At 47.8% G+C, this 23,531-nt stretch overlaps 1 protein-coding gene across 1 annotated transcript in view; it reads left to right on the top strand.

Moving 5' to 3' along the window:
* PRMT8 (protein arginine methyltransferase 8) overlaps positions 1 to 23,113 on the top strand; it is a 101,387-nt gene extending 78,274 nt beyond the window's left edge. The window contains exons 7-10 of the mRNA XM_004778295.3: positions 7,061 to 7,176; positions 12,705 to 12,855; positions 21,375 to 21,496; positions 22,248 to 23,113. Of these exons, the coding sequence (XP_004778352.1) occupies positions 7,061 to 7,176; positions 12,705 to 12,855; positions 21,375 to 21,496; positions 22,248 to 22,331 (473 nt within the window). The 3' untranslated portion in view covers positions 22,332 to 23,113. The remainder of the gene's footprint in view (positions 1 to 7,060; positions 7,177 to 12,704; positions 12,856 to 21,374; positions 21,497 to 22,247) is intronic.
* The last annotated feature ends 418 nt before the right edge of the window (positions 23,114 to 23,531 follow it).

Below are 23,531 nucleotides of genomic sequence, written 5' to 3'. Positions count from 1 at the left end.
GACTCTGCACATGTGCACATGGGTTGCCAGGGACTCACATCCAAACCTATATTCATACTGCTTTATCAGCTGAGAATTTGTTCTTTTAGGGGGAAAAAAGCCAAACAAACAAAACCCTTTCCAATGTTTTGTCTGGTCTGAAAAGGATGCTTTGTTCTTTTAAATTTAGAGGGTAGCATTTCTCAGTGACACAGGCTAGGTCCTCAAGCTTATTCCAAATGTGTTTTCATCACTTAGAAACAGCCATGTCTCCTCAGCCAGAAGAAAACATGACAAAGGAGCAAAGAACCCCTCACACAGGCAAGCACAGGCATAGTCCAGCCCAAAGCAGGAACTCCACACAGTGCAATGGAGTTAGCAGACTTGGGGTTCCTGTCCCTGCAGTGACCAAACCCTCCTTGGCAAGACCACTGCAGGGGGCCTCACAGACTGAACACCTGGTCAGCGCCTTCTGCCCCGAGAGGCTGAGACTTGATAGTTCGACAAATCGTTGCTCCATTGAGTCACCCAATTGCCATCTAATTCTTGTTAGCACCATTCATGACTCCCCAGTCAGACTGAACCATGGAATGTGTACACTGGTGTGTGTGTTCACACTCTTCTGGAAATAGAACATGAGAGCACAAAATTCAGAGTCAGGTTCAGGAGAAGACAGAAGTGGGACAGTTACGCAAAGCTCTGTGCCCTTTGGCTTCAGCCAGTCTGTTGTCATTTCTGACATTTGATGAGCAGTGGGAGGGAGAGCAGCCTATGTTAGATGATCACGCTTCAAAGTCTGCCAGTCTTGGGTTCAAATCCTACCTGGATGACTTGGAAGAAATTTCCTAACTCCTTTGGCCTCACTGGTAATATCACCAATCCTATACACTAGCCATGAGGACCAAGTGAGATAATGTATATGAAAGGATGTGAGAGCTCTTGGAGGTACATGGCATCAGACTGGACCGAGCAATTGAACACATCACTAAGCCCCTTTCTGCTTGTAGCTCTGGTAAGTGAGCCTGACTGCCAAGCTTGTTGGCCTCCAGTGGCTCAGAATCTAGGACAGATGTGCTCTCACGATAGATCGCAGAAACAACTCAATGGTGAGCATTGATCAAATGTATGTATAAATAGGACATATTTTGCCCTGAAGCTTCATTATAATGCTGTTTTTAGAGTTCTGGATGTGCAACTATACAAAATCGTGTTTTGAAGAGAACCTTCAGGTTCATTCTTCATTCTTATGCACAAATATTTATTGAGCCCTGACCCTGGGCACTGCTCTTTAAGGGACTTCCTCATTTCCTAAAAGCCAATGTGCCTAGCCCTTCTTCTTTCTCTGGATTATGTCTAGGCCTCTGTGGCAGACGCACCTTGTAGCAAGGTAGCTGGAGCTGGAGAGGGCTGCATGGACCCTGACAGGTGCAAGAGGGTGGTTGATGCTCCTCACGTGCTGGTCCAGGACTGGAGAACGTGTGATTTAATCTTACACTGCCCACTGCAATTTTGATAGGTTCTGGGAAAGAAAGAAAAAATTAAATCAGCTTTAAAAAATTTAAATCCTCTTTTCTTGTGAAGTGTTTCCTCTGGAGTCTTCTATCCAAAACCACATACCCACCCCCCCAAAACCCCAGACCTAAAAAATAAAAATCAAACATACATTTAAAATTTATTTGAAAAACTGTGAAGCTTTCCATTTAAAAATTTTTTAATGATCTGTTTTTGTTTTTAGTAAAGGAAGCAAGCCTGTTTAGAAATCTGTTTCAAATAAACAGAGATTTTGGTTACTCTGAGTTTTAAACCAAAGTAAAGCATAAAGGATGCTGGTTGCTAAGGGAACAATTGTAAGCAAATTTCAGTTGATTCAAGAACTGGCTAAAAAAGAAAAATCTTAAATTGGGGCAGGAGAATGAGACAAGCCCAGACCCTTTTCTAAAGTAAATTGTTATAAAACAGCTTCCTCCCCGCCCCCTCCTCCTTTCCATGACCTCCCCCTTCCCCCTTCTTTTCCCTCCCCTCTCTCTTCTTCTCTCCTTTTCTTTCTCAACCACATGCAACATGGAAACACAAAAATGAGTGAAACACAGAAGTTGCCCTCATTTTGCTAACCGACTTCTGGAGAACACAGAAAAAGAGAGGCAAATGACTGGCATGTACTAGGCTCACAAAACACATTTTGTTGAGTGAATGAATGAAGAAACAAATGAAGGTGTAAAAATAAGCAGTTGAGGAATGTTCAAGGCACAGTGTTTAAACACAAGAGAGAGAAGCAATCTTTTTTTAAAATTTCTACTATGGAGGAGATTTATAGGATCTTAAAACTGGAAAAAAAAGTGGTAGGTGTTCTATCCAATACATGAACCTGACCTAATACACGAATCTCCAACCTGCTGAAAGTCAGGGGTATGGACATCAGCTTCCTGGCTCACGCAGGAGAAGATGAAAAGGAAGGCCTCCTGTGGTGTCAGTGGTGGCGCAGCCCAGGGTGGGGAGTGCAAAGGCAGGACCGCTTGGGGGGCTCCGTTGTTCTCCATATGGTTCTTTCCTACCTTTATCCCTAACACCCAGAGTTCTAGTCTCTGGCTCTCTCCTATTTTAGTTTACTTTTTTAAAAAGATTGTATTTATTTATGTGATAGAGAGAGAGTGAGTGAGAGAGAGAGAGAGAGAGAGCACAAGCTGGGGGTGGGAGGGAGATGCAAAGAGAGAGAGAGGAAACAGACTGTCCACTGAACAAGGAGCCTGATGCATGACTCGATTCCAGGATCCTGGGATCATGATCTGAGCCAAAGGCAGATGCTTAACCAACTGAGCCATCCTGGTGCCTCTCTCCCCTATTTTATACAAGGAGTTGCCTGTGCCTGAGAGACTAAAATGTATGAAACTATTATAAACACCTTCCCTTTTATCCAGAGGAGAAACTGTAAGAAGTGCCTCGCAGAACTTGCTCTATTTCCTGTTAACCCATCCAGAGGCAGTGCCCTTTACCCTAGTGGAAAAACTGAAACTGTGGGGCCAGGGTGGGGGAGGAGGATGCAGCTCCAGCTCTCTCCAGTGAAACGTCAAGTTGGTTCCCCAGTACTTCATATTTCTTTTTCTGTAACTGCTTTTGAGATTTTTCTCTTCATTTTGATATTCATCATATTGATGCTGACATGTCTACGCTGTATTTTTCTTTGTATTTATCCCGCTTGGGGTCTTGGATCTATAAGTTGATGATTTCATTGATTCAGGAAAATTTTCAGCCATTATCTCTACGAATACTTTTTTCCTGCCTGATTCTCTTTCTCTTCTCCTTCAGGGACTCCAATTACACATATGTTAGATACTTATTGATATTGTCCCATGGATCTTGGGTACTGTATTTTTTCTCTTTCTGTGTATAAGTTTGGATAATCTTTTTTGACCTATTTTGAAGTTATTCACTACTTCCTCTGATATATGCATTCTTTTAATAAGCACATTGAAAGGATTCTTCACCCTGATATTGTGATTTTCTTTTCTTTTCTTTTTTTAAAGGCTTTATTTATTCATTTGACAGAGAGAAACACAGCAAGAGAGGGAACACAAGCAGTGGGAGTGGGAGAGGAAGAGGGAGAAGCAGGCTCCCCACTGAGCTGGGAGCCCGATGCGGGGCTTGATCCTGGGACTCTGGGATCACAACCTGAGCTGAAGGCAGATGCTGAGGCACCCAGACACCCCTGATACTGTGATTTTCATCAAGCATTTCCATTGGCTCATTTTATAATTTCCATCTCACCAGTGAAATTCTCCATCTGTTCATGCATGTTTTTCCATTGGATTCTTTAACTTCTTTATTATAGGTACTTTAAAGTCTCTATTGGATAATTCCAACACCTGGGCTATCTCTAAGTCTGCTTCTATTGATTATATTTTCTTCTGATCATGGCTCATGTTTTTTTAGCTTTTTCATCCATCTTGTAATTTTTTTCTTAATGCTGGGCAATGTCAGTAAAAGAACAGTAGAGACAGATGCACAATAGTTATACCCAGAAAAGAGTATGTGTTTTCTCTGCCAGGCTGTTAGAGTGGGGATTTGAGTCAATTTAGTCTGTCATAATGATAGGTTGGGGCTTGGCTGTTGCTTTAGTTACATTCATTGTGCTACATTGCAGTCCTTTCTGAGAGTTTGTTTTTAATCCATAAACAAAATCACAGATCCTTCTGATGTTATTGTTTAAATTCAAATAAGAAGATTAATAACAATATTTCTTGGCAGCCAATGGCCCTCACTCCACATTCACTCAGTCAATAAGGAAGACAGAGTTGCAACAACAAAAAAAATCTGTTGGATTAGTGTTGTCTCCCATCCCTGCTCCACTTCTACTAAAGGAGCTAGTGGGAAATAAATGGTTAGCAGAAAAAAGAGAAAACAAATGTAATGTCCTGGGCAAACTTTTTCTTGAATAACTAAAGGCAGGGTGGTCTAGCGGAAGAAAAACATGAATTAACCTCTGAAAATGTAACTAAAATACTGGGCATTGCAAAGCAGTGTAGAGCATTAAATATTTGGTAATGAATTTCAATTAAAAAAGCATTATCTGTGTGCTTATATTGTGCTAGATACTGGCTATAGGTGTTGAGGATATAGAAGAAGTAATCCTATAGTTGGGAATAGTTAGGAAAGGCTTCACAAAAGCAGGGGATATTAAGCTCATCATTTCTTGACTTTAAGGGAATTTTCTTTCTATCTATCTTTCTTTTACAAAGAGAGAGAGTGTGAGAAAGAGAGCATGTGTATGTGGTAGGAAGAGGACCAGAAGGGGAGGGAGGGGGGGATCTCAAGTAGACGCCCTACTGAGCACAGAGCCTGATATAGGGCTAATCTCATGACCCTGAGATTATGACCTGGGTTGAAATCAAGAGTCGGACTATTGACTGACTAAGTCACCCAGGTGCCCCTACTTATATAGATCTGTAAAATTCCACCTTCCTGGATCCCAAATCTGGAGATTCTGATTCAGGAGGTCTGGTATGGGCCCAGGAATTTGTACTTTTAAAAAAGCATTCCAGATGATTCTGGAGCACAGAACCACTGAACCCAACTCCTTACTTTACATGCAAGCCTGGAGAAGAGGCTTGATCTGTCCACAGTAACACAGCTCAGATGGTGACAAAGCCAGAGCTCACATCACATAATGATAACAACCACTGTGTATCAGCTGCTCTATGTTCCAGGCATCTCCTTACATAGTCTACTTATATTATCACATTTAACCCTCATGACAACCTAATAGAGTAGCTGTGGTTATCATCATCTCTATTTTAAAGAAGAGACCAACTCTTTGAGAGCTAAATTTTTGCTAATATTACATAACAAATAAATGGCAGAGCCCAGAGTTGAAGTGTGAAGTCCAGGTCTTTAAACATCATGCACATAGACTCTCTTCTATATTTGCCCAACACGTGCCCTGAGCTTCAACTTAAGGCAGGGCTGAGAGAGAGAAGGAGCAGGAACATGGCAGCAGCAGGTGTCTTAAGGAAAAATTTTAAATGAAGACAGTGTATTTAGTGTATATATTTTATCCAGGGACTTCTAGACTCTAGAAGGGGGTCTTCCCTGAAACACGTCCCATTGCCAACTGAGCAGCTTCCTTCTCCAAACGTAGGTTTCAACTGGGAATTTGGCACCAACCTCATGTGATTTAATGGATATGACTGGCATCTTATCCTCAAGCCAGAATTTCACAAGTGCTCACCCTCTGGGAGATGATTATTTTCTCTGCCTCTTCTCCCCGAGGAAGGTCTTTGTGTGCTTTAGAAAGGAGTCAAAGAAGCACAGCTTTCACTGACTGTTCCGACCTCCTTCCTCACACACCCCCTCTCTTAAACATACAGAAACATAGTTCATTTTAAAAGGAAATTTAATCCTATAAGATTTTAGAGAAAAGCATCTCTCCTTCGATGCATTTCTAGACCCATCTGCATAAACAGACAAATGAGATTCAGCTGCTCAGTAACTAAAGCTGCTGCTTAGGCCACACCCTCTGCAGTACTGGGAGAGGAAATTGCGTTCCTGGTTGCTGCCACAACTGGGTCAGTGCAGCTGAAGGATCAGGGGACAAGCTGGAGTGAGCCCTAGCTCCTCCATCTCCCTAATGCAGGATCTGGACCCAGATATTGTATGTGGGCCAGATGCCAACTTCCCCCAACCTATTTCATTGACTGTCAATGGAAGTATCCCCTGGAGGTTGCTGGATAGATTAAATGAAGAGTCTGGCTTGAGCTAGGTGGTCAGTCAATGGTAGCAATGATTGCCACCAATTAAGGATGGTCTTAGGCCATCAGATGTACATTCCTTCACTCACCACCCTTGCATCCTACATCTTTCTCCCTCTCAGAGCATCTTATGAGCAGCCGTAAGGGGCCAATGAGCACCACTGGGTTGGTTGTGCACTACCTGGGGGATATTTCTTATGGGATGGATTCTTAGTGAGTACATCATGGCATGTGAGAAAGACAGACTCATGACCCAACCTCCCCCCTCATTTTCCAGTTGAGAAAACAGAGGTTCAGAGAGGTTAGGGAATTAGCACAAGGGCCTAGTCAGTAAATGCTGGTGCTGGGATTCAAACTAGTCTATATCATTTTAAGAGCCCATGTGTCTCTTTGCTTTGTTGAAGATTCAGTGGGTGGAGACAGGAGAAGGGAGAGAGATGGATCTTCTAAGTGTGCAGAATGGCTGAGCAAAGGCACCAAGATAGAAATGTGGGTGCCAGATAAGAGTTTGTAGGTGATGCTGCTGGCTCAGAGAGAGGGAAAATAGATGAGGAAGAGGCAGGCAACCTGGATTCCAGTCTTGATCCTGTGGCATTCTAGCTGTGTGACCTTAGAGAAGTTTTTCAGCCTCTCTGAGTTTTAGTTTTCCTAACCATCAAGTGGGATCTGTACATCCTGCCAAGCTCTCCACTCGATGAGCAATTCTTCTATTCTGATTTCAGGGGAACATGGGCTGCCCCTTCCCCTCCCTTGGGGATACTGTGCTCTACACTCGGGAAGGCTGGGAAGACTTCCGGGGGTCCTGCTGCTGGCCCTCATGGCTCACTCTGTTTTCGCAGGGTGGGAGAATGTCTATGGCTTTGATATGACCTGTATCCGAGATGTTGCCATGAAGGAGCCCCTGGTGGACATCGTGGATCCAAAGCAAGTGGTGACCAATGCCTGTTTAATAAAGGTCTGTAGACTCCTCCTGCTCGGGCCCAAGCATGCTGGCAACCCAGCTGTGCCACCCTGGAAAGCCATGGGCCTGGAGTACCCCGGCCTGGCGAGGCAAGGCCAACTTGGCCAGATCCCCTGGCACCCCGAGGTGACTGCCCGTCAAAAGAAGATGCTCGCACAAGGCAGAGCCACAGAGAGAGCCACTGGACTCCACGGGGGCACAGCTGAAGGGAGGGAGTCGGGTCACATCCCTCGGTGATTCAGGGGGAAGGGCCTGGGGGAGGGGGTATCAGTGGAAAGGCAGGAGGGTATGCTCAGGTTTGGGCAAGCTCCTCCATTCAGAGGTGGATGGCCCTCTTGGGGAAGCAATCCAATCCCTCCAACGGCTCTGTAATTGGCATTATACTCCCCCCTCCAAGGGCACATCTGACCTGGCCAGACAGAGCTCCTCAACCCCCTTCCCAAGAGTGGTCTTGTTTGCACATGCTCTAACAGCTTTCTTGACAAGATGTTCTTCTGTGCAAATGAAGAACAGCTGGCCATCATCCTTGGCACAATGATCCCCCGCGTATTCTTATTAATAAATATTCAAACGTATCAAATTTGATAGAGTGAAAACAAAAGCTCCCCTTGACCTTCCCTCCCTCTCAACCCCACACACGCTTTTCCTGGAGATAACACTGTTCACATGTTGGCTTGCTCTTTCCAGCCCTTTCCTGCGAATTTACATCTATAGACACAAATATATTATGTTAAACCATATAGACTACTAATACTTGGTCTTTTAAAATCTGGAAAGACATCACTTTCATATGGTTGAAGCTAACTTTTTAATGTAAAAATCTGGGTTCATTCTCTAAGTGTTCATTGGCCCACCCAGCCGCCATCTTAATGAAACAGACTTGCAGGCTCTGGTCCTGGACGTGTCACTTCTTTGTGGGGAGTATTGGGTTGGAGCCCGGCAGCATCTGCAGTGGATAAAGGGGAAGAGTCCAGTTCCCCTGGGGATGAGGTTCCTGAAGTTCTGATGTAAACTGCTGCTCTGCCAGGTTCACAGCTGTCCTTTGTCGGTGGGCACAGTCCTCCTAAGAAGAAACTCAACTCTTGGTCCCGAGTGTCCCTGTGGCATTTAGAAGGGACCTCCGAGGACTAATAAAACCAGCTGAGCCTCACATAGCTCATCAGTTGATGCCTCTTTCTTATGACATTCTGCCTAAGAGGTATAGCTGGAAGTCTATGTCTTCGGCTCTCTGTTGACAGGGTTCTCACTACTTCTTAACTCAGCCCGTTCCAAGTCCAGGCAGGATCAAGGGCAAGCAAATGTGTCCTTTAAGTTTTTCTCCTACCAGCCTATGGTCCCTAAAGCCTCTCCCTCTCCCTTCCCCAAACAAGAAACAGGGAAGTAGACCCCCAAACTGGTGCAACTGAATTTGCCCAAATGACATGGGGCAGTTTTATGGAACTGTTAGGCATCTGTGCACCATGGCCTTGGCCGAAGGCATGACTGTTTCAATGTGCAGGGGCCCCAGGGAGCTTTCCACCTTTGATGGTAGGCGTGGCCACTGTGCTTGCCTGGGTCTACTGCAGGTTGCGTGGTGGGCTGGCCTGCTTCTCCCCCACCACAAGGCCACTCTGGCCTACCCACTCCCACCAAGGTTTTTTCCCTTGGTTATACCTGAGTGCAGCCAGGGGCAATGCAACAGAACTTGGGGAAGGGGATGCAGATGGATGGGAACTCAAAGCTGAGGTCCTGCTCCCCCCCTTTGCCCACACCCCTTCTTTCTCTCTTCCCCGGGAAGGGTAAGGACTGTCTGTGCATGCTTCTATAACCAGGAGAGCCCTTCCATCAGCTTGCCTGCGGATGTGCTAAGCAACATTTTGCCAAGCCTGTTGGGAAAACACTTGCCCTTCTTCACACACTTAATTGCTACTTTCGTCGCTATTAACGTTGCAAAGTGTGACACTTTATTATAATTAAGACTCTGTTTTGACCAGACTTCTGCTCTGAGACATCCATTTGTAACGTTATTTAGTGGTGGGGATAATGGAGGCCAGGGCTTTTCTGAGCAGTTGATGTTTCCAGAACCCTCCGCTTCCTGGGGCTTCCCTGAGGCCGAGTCGGCGGTGGGGGGTGGGGGGGTGCCCTCTGCGGTGTCAGAGACGCTGTTGGAGCAGGAAGACAAAAATCCTTCCAGTGCAGGGCTCTGGGCCCTAGGGAGCCACAGTAAAGGGTTTGGCTTTGTAGGCTTTGGGTCTGACAGGAGAGTGGGCGTGAGCTTTGAGGGCCTCTGTGTCTCCGAAGCCCAGCCACAGCGGGCCGCCTTCGCAGATGGCTCTACCCCTATTGCCAAAAATCAACCGCCTCCACTGTCACCATTTTATGTCATGTCATGTCATGTCATGTCATTTTAGTGAGCTCTATGCCCAGTGTGGGGCTCGAACTCACAACCCAAGAGTTGCACGCTCTACTGACTGAGCCAGCTGGGCACCCCTCCATTGTCACCATTCTAATGTATAGCTTCATCACGTCTGTCTCGAAACCTTTTGCTCCTTTGGGGACCCCTATTAAGATGCAAATGTCTGTAGGACGCAGTGAACCCTGTCAGCTAACAGAGGAGTCGATAGCTGACAGTGGTTGATACACACGTCTGGGAGCAGGACTCTAGGGAGGTGGCACTCCTGATTCAGGGGGATGGTGTGTGTGTGAGCGCATGCCCTGAATGTTGTGAAGAAGTGAGGGGGCTGCCCAGAGAAAGGAGCCATGTCCAGATGTGTCCCAGAGCCTACCTTTGGGGCTCACTGTCTGTGTTCAGGCCAACAGGTCCACAATCTGTAGGTAAGCCATATGGAGTCATGTAAGGTTTTGGATTCAGAGAGCAGTGCAGTCTGAATGGATCTGAGGGATTAGGGGGTTGGTTTGGAGAAGAGGCCTGGGGCTGGGGGAGGGAGCTCTGTGGAGCAGGGAAGCCAGTAGGGAGAAGACCGAGGACTGTCAAGTGCTAGGTTACACAGCGGGAATACACAGACCCATCACGGGCAGTCTCTGCCCTGAACTCCAGTCTGATGTGGGTGGGGGCAGGGAGCAAGCTGCTGAGACAAGCCAGATGTACCGTGGAAAGATCAGGTGAGGCTGAAAGCAGAGGGACCAAGAGAAAAAGAAAATGAGGACCTTGGAAAGAGCCTGGAGCCTGGTCGTCTGGCCCTGGCGAAGAAGGAGATGGTAGTCGGTGAGTGTGGGCACCAGAAGCCTTGTGGGCTATGCCGATGCCATTAACATATATGGTTAACCACATCTGCCTCTGGGTTGTAGACCTGAAGGAACCATGGGCAGCCTGTGGCCAGAGGGCTAACGAACGTCATATACGCTGGCAGGTGCCATGGACCAAACGTAGCAGGATGTCATAGAATGGAGGACCCTACATTCAGTGTCCAGGACAAAAGGAAAAAGGAGCATGAGTGAGAATGTGGTGAAGGGAGGGCTTGGCTGACTTTGTGCTGTCTGAGCCAGCAGTGTGCTTTTTGAGATCAGAAGCTGCTGCTAGAAGTATGTCCCAAACAAGGAGGGTGGTGGAGTCAGAAATCATGACTTATGAGAAGTGAATGAGAAAACAGACAGTTTATGTTGGAGAAGAAAAGGTTTAGGGGGCCCCTGTGAGGTGGAAGAGGCATTAGCCCTGGGTGGAAGTTACAGAGACTAGTGGGTACTCTCCTCACTCATTTTGAAGAGGGAGCTGTCCATTGGAGATGTCAGGAGATGGAATCAGCTGCCTGACAGGTAGTGAGCACATCAATCCCACAAAGGTGTTCAAGCCAGCACCAGATGGCCACTCCCCAGGGAGCCTACCAAAGGGGCTCTTGCACTGATGATTTTCTAATCCCATCAAATTCTGCATGCTTGACCCATGGCTTCCCATTCCCCTGACTTGTTTCCCATCCTTGGTTCTAGAAGCACAGTAAACTTGCATCTGAGGTGACATCACCAAGAGGCTCCCCATTTCCCTACATCTGCACTTCTACCCTGTTACCAACCAACACATCAGATCTGCAGCTTCCCCCGGAAGACATGATGGCTCCACACTAGAACAGGGCTCTGATCAGACTTGCCTCCTTGACCAAACTTCTTCCTCTGTCTCTTTCAAGTCCTTGGAATGCTTTGCGTCTGCTCTTCCTTTATTTGTTCTAGAAATATGCAGAGATAAAAGCCATTTCTGTTACATCATTCTGTGTCTTCCCTGCTCTAGTTTCCCCACCTTCAGACCCTTCTCCTAATTATCCCCAACACATTCCATCATCCGGGTCTCAGGAGAACCCCCTTGGAACCAGTCCAAGCACAAGAGTTTCTGTCTGGTTCTTACAGTCTTCCTTCCTTACAGTCTGGTTCTTACAGACCTCTGTCCTTGCTACACAAACCCAGCTATGGGAAGCTTCCTTAGACCTCACGGAAAGCTGTCTGGATGCCTCTAAGGCTCTTGGAAGGTTTGCCCTGTCTCACCAGAGCCAGCAAACAGCAGGTCAGCATCCTTCACACAGAAAAGAACAGCACATTGCAAACTGTCTTTCATTATACTTGCTCCCCCCGCAACATTGATTTTCAGCTACTTCCCAACTGAAATTGTTAAAATTATTAGTCCTTTGTGTTTTCCATTCCCCAGTCAGAACTGAAAAATTCTTACTTATTTCTCTCCCTTTTTTCTTTCTTCCTTTCTCTTTTTCCCCCTTCATCTCCTTTCCCTCCACCTCTCTCCCTCTCCCCTCCCCTCTCTTCCTTCCTTCCTTCCTTTTCTCTCTCCTTCTTTCCTTCTTCTCTTTTTCTCTTTCTGTCTCTCCTCCCTCCCTCCCCCCTCCCCCCTCTTTCTTTCATCCAGGCTTGGTGTAGATGGTCCGCAGAACTTTCCTCAGTTCAGCCTGTGACTGTAGTTGGGCTCCTACCTTCACTCCCAAGATAATACTAAGTGTCTCCTGTTGCTCAGAACTTGAATATCAAAAAATGGGGAAATGACTAATCTGGTTCACCCAAATCCCTGGGAGGGCTTGGAAAAGCACCAATCAATCTCTGTGTTGATCCCAGAGGTCTGAGCTGCCATCCCCACCCCACCCCCACTCAGAATTTGTATCCAGGGGATGCTAATGCCCTTCATTTGGGGCTGCACTCTGAGAACCTCTAGATGAGGGAGCGATGCTGAGCTAGACTGCTCTGAGGCCACTCAGTTAGGTTCGGGAAAGCTCTGTCTCATTCATCCCCCTCTCCCCTCTCCTTCCCTCTCCTCCCCTCCCATTCCCAGAAGGCTGACCTTCCTTATTCTGTTCCCCTCACATTCAAATGTGTTTGCACCATTTCCTGAGCATACCCCACCATAGAAAGGATGGAGGGGGTCACTGGGAGGGCGGTGGGTGGACTGGGGAGCCACCCCGAGGGTAATGATCCCCCCCCCGACCCCGGGAGAGTCTACTGTGGGTGGTCTTCCGAGGGAAAGAAGCTGCTGACCAGGACCCAGACCTGGTGGCGGCACTAAGTGTTGGCATTCTCTTTCCTCCGGGCTGCAGGAAGTGGACATTTATACGGTGAAGACGGAAGAGCTGTCATTCACATCTGCCTTCTGCCTGCAGATACAGCGAAATGACTACGTCCACGCCCTGGTCACCTATTTTAATATTGAATTTACCAAGTGCCACAAGAAAATGGGGTTTTCCACAGGTGAGCCTTTTGTGGGCACTCACTCCAGACCCTCCTCTGCCTCCATGTGGAGGCTTTGCAGAAGTAGCAGAGGCTGGCCTTGTCGTGGGGGCAGGACCTGGGGCTAGAGCGGGGGGGCCCTTGCTTGGCATCTCGTAAGCCTTCTCCAGCACTTCCCCAGGCTTTTGGCTGCCAAAGGAGAAGGTAGATGGTAGTGAGTATGGTAAGACCAGAGCCGAGAGTGCGTGTTGGGCAAGGAGAGGCAGAGACGGACGGACCCATTTTGAAGGCACATTTGTTCACTGAACATCTACTAAGCATATTCCGTGCAAGGGGCAAGGATACAGAGTGGAGTAAGGTTTCCCTGTCTTCACTGCCTCGCCCTCCCACAGGATTCAACGGGTCTCCCTAGGCTGCAGACCTAGGAAGACCATGTCTCCCTGTCTCCTTCCTCTTTGCTGCTTCTCCCCCAATCCTTCCTTCATCAAGCTCCTGACACTGTTCCCCAAAGACCATCTGTGCTCTCCCCTCGGCCCAGCTTCAGAGGTGTTTCATTTCCTGCAGCAGATGAGCCCAAATTTCTTAGCCTGGTAAATGGGGGTTCCATGTCCCAGCCCTAGCCCACTTCTGTCACCTCATTTCTCACTGCCCCTCCTTTGCTTTGCCTTCCTCCCTTGTCCCTTCACTGCACACACAGCCCAGTCACACTGAGCACCTTGCAGTCCCCGAGCTTAGCAAGGCTTCTTAAGTCTCTAGGCCATGGTCTCTGCCCATGCCAACCCCTGTTCTAGGTGTGTCATAGGGACAGGAAGATCTTGTCAGAGACTCTTGTCATCTCCTTCCTCCCATATTTGTCTGGTAGGGCTGCCATAACGAAGTACTACAGACTGGTGGCTTAAACTACAGACATTTATTTCTCACAGTTCTGGAAGTTCAAGGTGGGCAGGTTTGGTCTCTCCTGAGACTCTCTCCTTGGTCTGCAGGTGGCCTCCTCTTCTCTGCGTCCTCACAAGGCCTTTCCTCTGCTGCTGCCCTCATCCCCTCTTTCTAGAAGGACACCAGTCATACTGGATTAGGGCCCACCCAAAGGTCTTATTTTAATAGTCTCTTTAAAGGCCCTATCTCCAAATACAGTCATATTCTGAGGGACAGGGGCTTAGGGCCACAGCTCATGAATTGTGGGGGACACAGTTTGGCCCCAAACACCTCCTCCATCCCACCCCTCGTCTGGCCAACTCCAGCACAGGTCTCATCTCCCAACTCAGCTGTTAATGGATGCCCTCCTCCACTCCTGGTCAAGGTTAGGCATCCTCCTTGGGGCTCCCTAATATTCTGTGCTCATGTCAGTCAGTCATGGCGCTGTAAAAAAAAAAAAAAAAAAAAAAAAGTAAAAAATCAAGGAAAAAGTTCTTTTTCCATTGCATCTCAACTCTGGCTCAGAGACATATGTTAATGATTTCTTTTGTATCCTTCCCAAACATTTCAGTGGAGAAGCACATGCATACCTATATACACCTTTGTATTTTTGGCTTTTCATTTGAAATACTTCTCATATAAAGTTGCAAAAAATAGTACATAGAGTTCTGTGAACCCTTTGGTGGCATCTTAGGTAAGTACAGTAGCACATCCCAACTACACCTTTTTTATGAGACTGACGCGCTACCTACTGCGCTAACGAGGCACCTTCAACTACACCTTTTTAAAAACACCGGTTGGTTCATATGAAACGCACAGCCCTCTGCCTCCTTGTCTTTATTTAACAATATACCCTGGAGAGCCTTGCACAGCCTCACAGGTGTAGCTAGTATTTTTTTCTTTTTTGAGACAACTACATGGGATTCCTGAGCCAGATGTACCATTGTTTAGTCAGTATTTTCACTCACTTTACTTAATTCTCAGTCTCCCTGTGGGCTGGGGTCACATCTCCTGAGTCTCTGTCCTGTTGCCATCTGGAGGAGTGCTTGGCTCCCAGTAGGTCCTAAACACATTTCTGTCCAACGAGTCTATCAAGATCCGAGTCCTGCCCTTGGGAAGATGTTCCTATTGATCACGCCTGCGAAATCCTCCCGGGAGGTGGGAGCACATCGTTGGGGGCGAGGGAGCTTGCATGTGGCAGGGGTGAGTGGGTTCTACAAGAATCTGAGGATATGATTATTCACTTTTTGGAGCCTTGGTGACAGTGATCCTCTTTTACTTGTGGACAGAGGGGCAAAAGACTTCTCTAACCCCTCCTATAAGGGTTTTTTCCAGAACTGGTGTCTCTTGACCACCAAGACCACAATCTGCTGGCCCCCACAATCTAGAGCAGGGCTGGTACCCCCCATCTTGGGGAAAAGCGGAGACCCCCCCAATTTGGGTCAGTTTCAGCTACTGCCCTTCTTAGAGGGGCAGCAGATGAGATGGCCTTCCTGGTAGTCAGGAGGGGGAAGGGAGGTTTTACCTGGCCCTTGAAGGGTGGGTGAGACTCAGCCTCCCTCACAGTAATGGGGCAGTATGGTAACAGTGGGAGGGCTGAGCAGGAGCCTGCTTGAGGACCATGCTGTGACTAGAAGCTGGGAATGGAGCCATCGCACCTGGGCCTGCCTCTACTCTCTCCAGGATGATGCCTCTCCTGGGGCCTGCCCTGCTGTAGGCGACGAGGAAGGGTCCTAGGGGTGCTCTGGAAAAAGTTCTTCTTGTAAAACCTAGGATCTAGCCCTATAGCTCGCAGCCCATCGCTCCCCCTTATCCCTTCCCTGAGTTTATTTCCATTTCTTGAGGTCAAGCAGATAGCCTGCTGGACCCCTGTCCAGAGATGGCTCTGTGGTGGCAGGGACAACACTCCTGATGCCCCCATATGAAGGAGGATTGTTTAATCTCAAATTCAGAATCAAAGAGGTCAGCCCTGGGCGGAGGGATGGTGAGGATTTGCTCCCAGCATTCAAGTCTCCATCGAACCCACTGGTGCTGTTTCACCTTATTTTGTGGTCACAGCCCCACTGTAGTTCCTCACAGGTCCAGGGGAGAGAGATGATGAGGACTGTGTTTCCTAGGCTCAAAGACTAGGGGTATAGACCAAGGTCTGAGCTCACTCATCTGTCTTTTTGCAACTATGATGTTATGTAGATTCCTTTTTGCACAGAACCCCAGAAACTTAGGTCTGAAAAGTCACCCAGAGGTCCTACAGCCTTCTGTTCTCCATGCCTTGGTACAGAGATTCTCAAAGTGTGGTCTGTGGCTGGCAGCATCAGCATCACCTGGAAACTTGTTAGAAATGCAAATTCTCAAGACTTACCCCAGATCTTCTGAGTCAGACACTCTGGAGTGGGACCCTCCAGGTGACTGCGATACACAGATCAGTCTGAGAACTACTGCTCCTGTTCATGACTGCTTGAACAAGATGATGGTCAATGCCTTTCTGGAAAGATAATTCCATATCCTTACTATGATATGCCGTTTTTTCTCCTCAAGGTCTTTGCCTTCTGGCTGTTGTAGGTCCCTCTCGCTGCAGCATCCCCATATGGTTAGAGATCAGAGGAAATAATTTGCTTATCTGCTTCCTCAGCCACCTGGGAAGGGTGACCACGAGGGGTTTTGCTTCCAACACGTGGCATACATTTTTACCAGGTAGTGTGGGTTTGGTAGTGGGCTTTTCAGACTCTCTGCACTCTGACCACCCAGAAAAGAGGATTTACTTTTTGTTTTTGAGGACCTCAGATGCACAGAATTAGATTAATCCTAATTCCTGGTTCATAACATCGTTGGGCCAGGCACTGTTCACTTTTTGCTAGCTTATTTATTAATATAATGAACACCTGTGAACTCACCACTAACTCAGTAACTAGAATGTAAATAGTATTATTAACTAGAATGCAATAGTAACTAGAAAGAAATGTATTACTGTTATTAGAATGTAAATGCATTAGTTAATATCAAGAAATGAACTATTACTACTAATTAGAATATAAATATTAATCTGAATTACATTATTAATGGATATAATGATGCTATTTATAATGAATAAGTAAGTTAATTCACAGCCACATAATTAATCCCTGTGAGCTCGCCACATAACGAAATGGATGCTCCGTCCCATCCCATCACCCCCCTATATTGCCTCTAGATGAACATTACTCTGAATAATTTTGTACTCTTTATCCCCTTGCTATTTTAAAAGAAAGTTTGATCACATCTACGTGTATGTCAGAACACTGTATTGTTTGGTCTCAGCTATTTTCAAAATTCATGCAGAGTGTAGCCTGCGGTATGGGCCACCTTCCCATCAATTATCTGCCGAGCTTTCTGTCTCAGCCCAACCACAGCTGGCTCCGGGGGGGCCCACTCGAGAACACATCACGTGGTGTGCAGCTTGAAAACAATCCTTGTTAATGGCTCTGGCGTCTCCTCTCTGCAGCTCCAGGCAGAAGCTGTTGCAAATGGGCACAGGAGCCCAGGGTTCCAGGCTGTGCCCGCCAGCGGGCATGGCTGCCCCCCCATCCTCAGCGGGTGGGGGCAGGATGTGGGAACTGGGACCCTTGGGACAGTTGGAGAGGGTGGAGGGGCAGTTGCTTGAGTAGAAAGCAGGCCTGGGTTGAAGTCTTTGTTTTTCCAGGAGTTCGCCAGGTAGGATGGCCAGATACAGGAGATGGACCTTGATTAGGTTACATTCTGGGACTCTGGCTTGTTATCTGTGAGATGATGTGGCTGGACTGCGATGCTCAGCAACCCCTTCCAGCTTTGCCATCCAGTGACCAGGAGTCAATGCAGCAGGTCAAAGAAACTTCTTGGTGCATAGTCTTTCATTCTCCAAAAAGCTTCTGATCCTCTAGGAACTATATTACAAATTGATAGCTAGAAAATATTCTAAATTTCAGGAAAAGCTACCAGGCACTTGGACACTGGGAAGTAAAACGGGAAGCAAGATTCCACTCCCTTTCTGAAAGCACTGGGAAAAGAATTCTTGGGAGGGGCCCTTGCCATTCGTTCCCCCAACCCCCTGAGCTCTACTGTCCTTGTCCTTGGTCATGAGGATGACCCAGTGGCCTGAGTGCCTTCTCACTGAGGCTGCAGGATGTGAAGAGGAGGCAAGGCTGTACAGGTTGCTGTTTCCCATATTTAGGACCATAGCTGGCACATGAAAAGCATCCTGAATTGATGTCTGTTGAGTGGAGTGCCTGCTGGGGACAGTACTGGTCACACTCACTTCAAAATATAGAACAAAAGCTGTTCACAATCCAGAGCCCAGAGAGACTGGGAAGGGGAGGGAGAAAAGGGGAGGTTGGCGTGTGGGGTCAGGGTATTAAGAGTATAAAGATATCTTCATAACAGGGAAAACTGAAAATCAGATGCATGACTTTGAAGGTTACAGTTGGGGCAGGGGAGGGAGGGAGGGCCTTATTCCCTGATGAGAACTCTAGATGTCACCCACAGCCCTGTGCACGCTCATCCTTGCACCTGCCACCATTCTAGATGCTTCCCTAGGACATTCTGCACTGCTAGAAGGAGGCAGCGTATCTTTGCAGGTCAGCACCATAGATCATGGATAAGCAAAATGATATCTACCACTTCCCATAGTGATGATATCAGAATTATATCATAATGGCTTATTATATTATAATGGCTTAGTAATACCCTCACGTTGGCTTAGTGTGTTGTACAGTGACCATATAATTTATCTTTCAATTAAGGACACTTTCATAGTGAAAGGGAGAACTCTTCATAGTTAAGCCACAAAAACAAGTAACCTGGAGCTGTCTCTGGTCACCCTTTGGATCCCCTTTTCCCTTGTCATCCCATCTAATCCTCAAGGGATTATAAATATCATGCCCCATATTCTATAGATGTAGAACATGAGTGCGAGGGTCATAATGCAAACACATGGCAATGGGGAGGCAGGAAACTGGGCCTGCTGTTGCCTCATTAAATGTCCTTTCCACTCTTGCCCATCCAGAGATGTTACTAGACGCAAAGACTGGGTTCACAGCATGATTTCAGCCATGCTGTGTGTCTACAACACCCGGGGGGAGATATTTAAGTCTTGGCAAGTCTGCCCCCTTCACGTCCCCCCAGAATGACCAAATTCAAGTTTCTAAGAGTAGAGTTGAGACATCTGAGTAATCAGTTTCTCTTGGGCATCTTGATGGAGAATTAGTGTTTTTGAAACCTGGTTTAGATAATTAGTCCACAACCAACGGACCCATCACAGAAATGAAATGTTTGGGGAGATTCTCAAACTTCTGATGTTGATGTCAAGGGGAAAAAAAATCACTTTCCTCCAACCCAAGCCTGGGATACATTTGGACAATCATCAGACACACCTAGGCTTGATGGCTGCCAACCCTGAGCCAGTGAAATCCCTGGGACTCTCCTAAGGCATCTGATTAGGTGACAGAAGGAAGCTGCTTGAATCTCCTTGCCTGAAGGTCTTTAAGAACAGGAGAGACTCCTGTCTGAGCTGGTGTAGGAGGAAGTGGGGGCGAGAGTGCTGTCAGTCATAAACTGCCATTCTCCACACACACCAGAGACTGTCTTTTGACAATTTATTTAGATGTAGTTGGTAGGGAAGGTGCTGGAATGGATGGACATTTTCCGTAGATAGCAGTATGGCTTAGAGGCCACAAAGGCTGGTATGTTTGGGGATCTAGGATCTAGAGGCACAGACTGCATATTCATGATCCTCCTTTGATTGTTTCTAAGTGCTCAGGGCAGGGTGCTTTTCCCCCACCATGACCTTGAGTTTGCATTGATTTCCCAAATGCACACATTGAAGGTTACACAAGTCTTTAACCAAACCACTGACATTTGATCAAGCCAGATTATTGCAAAGGGTGAAGAAAGACAGACCCTTCACCACCATTTAAATAGGTCTTGGGGTTTGTAAGATCTCAGAAGTGACCTGGTCTGACTCAGCGCTTGATAAATCCCGTTAGTGGTTGTTGTAGGCACACCTCAAGACTGGACTTTGGGTAGCTCAGATGATTGCAGAACAGCCCTAATTTTTCCCGATGGATTAAAAATTTGCATACTAGTTATTCCAGTGACTAGCCTTTGTTCTGCCTCCAATGCCGTATATAAGGCCATGTATGAGACTATCCATATGATGGCTTTTGAAAGGCGCTTATTATATTCTCCCAAGTCTTCTCATCTTTAGCTCTGGTCCTAAGCAAAGAGAAAATCAGTATCAAGGAGTCCTGCATCCAGGTGGGGGAAGGTAAGACCCTAACAGGCCAAGAAGAACTTACTATAACGGGTTCCTCGACTACCTATAGTTTTCAAAGCCTCCACTGGAATTGAGCATCTATAGTACCTTGAAGCATAACAAACTTATTTGGGTTTTTGCCCTCACTCACTTATTCAGTACTTATAGATCTAGCAAGTATAGGTGCCAAGGATATCACAGTAAAGAAGCCTGGCCTGGCACCTGTCCTCATAGACACTGTAGTCTTATGGAGGAAGCAAACAGCTGAGGAAAGACAAAGGCCTTTGCACTGCAGTGTGACAGGCTCTGTGGTCACAGAAGCTCAGGGTGGGCCCTGGGCAAGGCTTCCCAGAGGAAGTGACCCTGATGGTTGAGGGAGAGCCTGCTGAGGCGCTGAGGAAAATGGCCCATACACAGGACCCCTCATTTGGCTCTTCAGCATGTAGTGTGTCGAGGGAGAGGCTAGATTGGATTCAATGGCTAATACAGGGAAGGCCCCAGCATTGGTCTGGCTTTGGATCCTGCAGGAGGCGTGAGCTGTGTACCAGTGGTGGGTCTGTGGGATGAGAATTATCCCACATTTCCTTTTTTTAAAGATTGATTTATTTATTTGAGGAGTAGAGGGGCAGAGGGAGAAGGAGGGAGAGAATCTCAAGCAGACTCCCTACTGAGCATGGGATCTGACATGGGGCTCAATCTCATGATCCTGAGATCATGATGTGAGCTAAACTCACCTTGGTTGGTTAGTTGGCACCCCATCCCTTTTCTTTTTGATCCAGTTAGGAGGACACTGCTGAAACCCCACAGCAGGCTTGGGCCAAGGAGACTAGGTTTAGTTCTGGGGCAGAGAAGTGGCAAGGAAAGCTGTGTATAGGACGGGCTGTCGGTGGGACATGGGTTTAGCTATGGAATTTGCATACATGATGTCACTTAAAGGGAGCCAGGATGGCTTACCTACAAATCTGCCCATTACACTACTTGAATGTCTTCCCTCTGTTGAACTAATTAAAAACAGTAGCATTTTGAGTTTCATCTGCATTAATGAGTTCAGTTGCTGAGAGGGTACACATCCCACCCCTTGGAATGAACTTGTGATACCAGCGTCTTTCTCTTCTGATTCCCTGGAAGATCAGGAGCTCTGAGAAGATGGAAATTCGATGAAGCAAGAGCACCGGGGCTGAATGAGGGTTTCTGGGGCAGCAGGCTATAGGGGCTGGGCCCTGATCCTGCAAGAGTGCTGGGTGTTGGTTCAGTGAATCTCAGAAGAAGCCCAGCAACTTCTAGGCAGGGTCTCGGCCTCAGTCCTTCTGGAGATATCTCCTGTGACCCTTCCTTCCCACCTCCCCTGTTCTTGTCCCCTCAGCCCCCGATGCCCCCTACACCCACTGGAAGCAGACTGTCTTCTACTTAGAAGATTACCTCACTGTCCGGAGGGGGGAAGAAATCTATGGGACCATATCCATGAAGCCAAATGCCAAAAATGTGGTGAGTGCTGAAGCCATCTCTGCCTGGGGCAGGGTCAGAGAGAGGAAGGGACCCACGGAGCTAGCTCCCCACAGCTCCCAGGACCCTCTTGCCCAGGTGCCCGGGTGCCTTGTGCACCAACAGACCAGGTACTGGGGGAGGGGCAGTAGAAAGTCAGACTAGGTGTCACTGAAGGCCTCTAGCTGTGGTCTCTTAACACTCAGAGATGAGAGATTTTTCTTCAGGCCCAGCTCTGGCCTCTCAGCCTCGAGGACAGTTTCCAGTTCTTCATCCGGGGTCTTTGGACACAGAGGCTGTGTTTCAGCTCATTTAGAGCAAGCCAAGAAATAATAGCTTCTGCTGGCCTGGAAGATGTTCGGATCATCTTTCTTCAGCGGGCCTGGTGGGTTGGGGATTGTGCGATTCTTTCTGAGCAAGGGCAGGTGCGAGCCTGTGTGTTGAAAGAGTCTGAAGAATGTTCTGAGGGCTGTGCGATGGAAGACTCAAACACCCCACTCTGTTTTCTCTCAGGATGACCTCAGAGGGAAGGCTTCTGTATTATAACAGGAAGGGTTTAGGTTCGAAATCAAAGCACTTCCTGTCAGGATAATGAGACACCAGAATAGATTCCCAAGGGCTGCTCGCGGGAACCCCTTCGCTAGAAAACCTTAGAAACAGGGTAGTCACCCATCCCCCTGCTGGCAGGAACTGGTGGGGGAGGGAGCGACTCCCGACCACGCTAACCCCAGGACCCTTCACCCCTCCTTTGCAGCGAGACCTCGATTTCACGGTAGATTTGGATTTTAAGGGACAGCTGTGTGAAACATCTGTATCTAATGACTACAAAATGCGTTAGCACACGTGGGAAGCTGCAGAGAGCGAGCAAGAAGAGAAACTCTTCCCTCCATCTGCGGCTCCGTAACAAGGACTCCACGCTCGAAAACCAGAGTTTTAAATTCTGCCTTGAAGATTGGTGAACTCACCAGGGCTCCCGTGGGCCCTGCCACGGGACACAGAGCCTCCAGCTCCCCGGCTCTTCTCTGGGAGCCCTTCACTGAGGCTTTGCTGTCGCCCACACAGACCAGCCTCCAGTGCTGGGGTTGGGGCCCCGAGGATGGGAAAGTGCACACGTATACCCATTGTCCTCCTTAACTGTGAATCTCCGGAACTTCCAAGTTTTGCATGCTGCAGGCATCTAGGACAGACTGCTTCACTAGAACCTGGACACGTAGTGTCTTTGATAGCGTAAGCCAGATCACCCGTCTGTGCGGCGGCGTGTGCATGCGTGCGTGCGTGCGTGCGTGCGCGCCTCCAGCAGACCCATTAGTTTCTCTGCCCACACCACCTGTATATGCATGCATATACAACCACGTGGGTATACGTCTGTGTTCATTCAGGGTGTGTGTGTGCGTGCGTGCGTGCGTGTGCATAGAATATATATTACTCTCAGAGGAGATTCTGTTGCTTTCGAATAGGAATTTGTTTTGTGATTAGTTTCCCCCTTCCCCATCCCTTACAGATGTTAAGCAGCTATGAAACGTTCTCTGTACCAGCTCTGGTCTCCTTTTGATAGACTGTGGCTCTGAACCCTGAGCATAGTACCACGCACTCTGTTGGCGCTCAATAAATGCACATGAGAGTGAAGCAGTGGTCCGGCTGTGTTCTTGGGGCTCTGGGGTGGGAGGGCTCAGGGTGGACACGAGAGGCCACACTGGAAGGGGAGATCCGAGGAGCAACAGATGCTGCTGCAGGTCCCCATAGGGCAGCTCGTGGTTGAAGCCGCCATGACATCAGGCCTTGTCCAAGGTCATGTTCCCTGCCAACCCTCCAGGGGGTGGGAAGAGGGACTTAGCGGTGAGGTGGGAGGACATGAGCTAACCAAGAACACTCTAGAACAGGAAGCTACCTGTAGCCTGGAGAGAGGCCAAGCTCAGGAACCAGATAATCTGGGATACATGTCCTGCTGGGAGGGCCTGGACAAAGCAGGAGATGGTGGTCCCGGGTCCCTGGGGAGAGACTGGAGCAGGGTCTGAATGGAAAGCCAGTGAGGAGATTG

Source organism: Mustela putorius, unplaced genomic scaffold, assembly GCF_011764305.1.
Source record: "Mustela putorius furo isolate JIRA1106 unplaced genomic scaffold, ASM1176430v1.1 tig00003988_pilon_pilon_pilon, whole genome shotgun sequence".
Taxonomy (NCBI): domain Eukaryota; kingdom Metazoa; phylum Chordata; class Mammalia; order Carnivora; family Mustelidae; genus Mustela; species Mustela putorius.
This window is presented reverse-complemented; position numbering and strand designations above follow the sequence as displayed.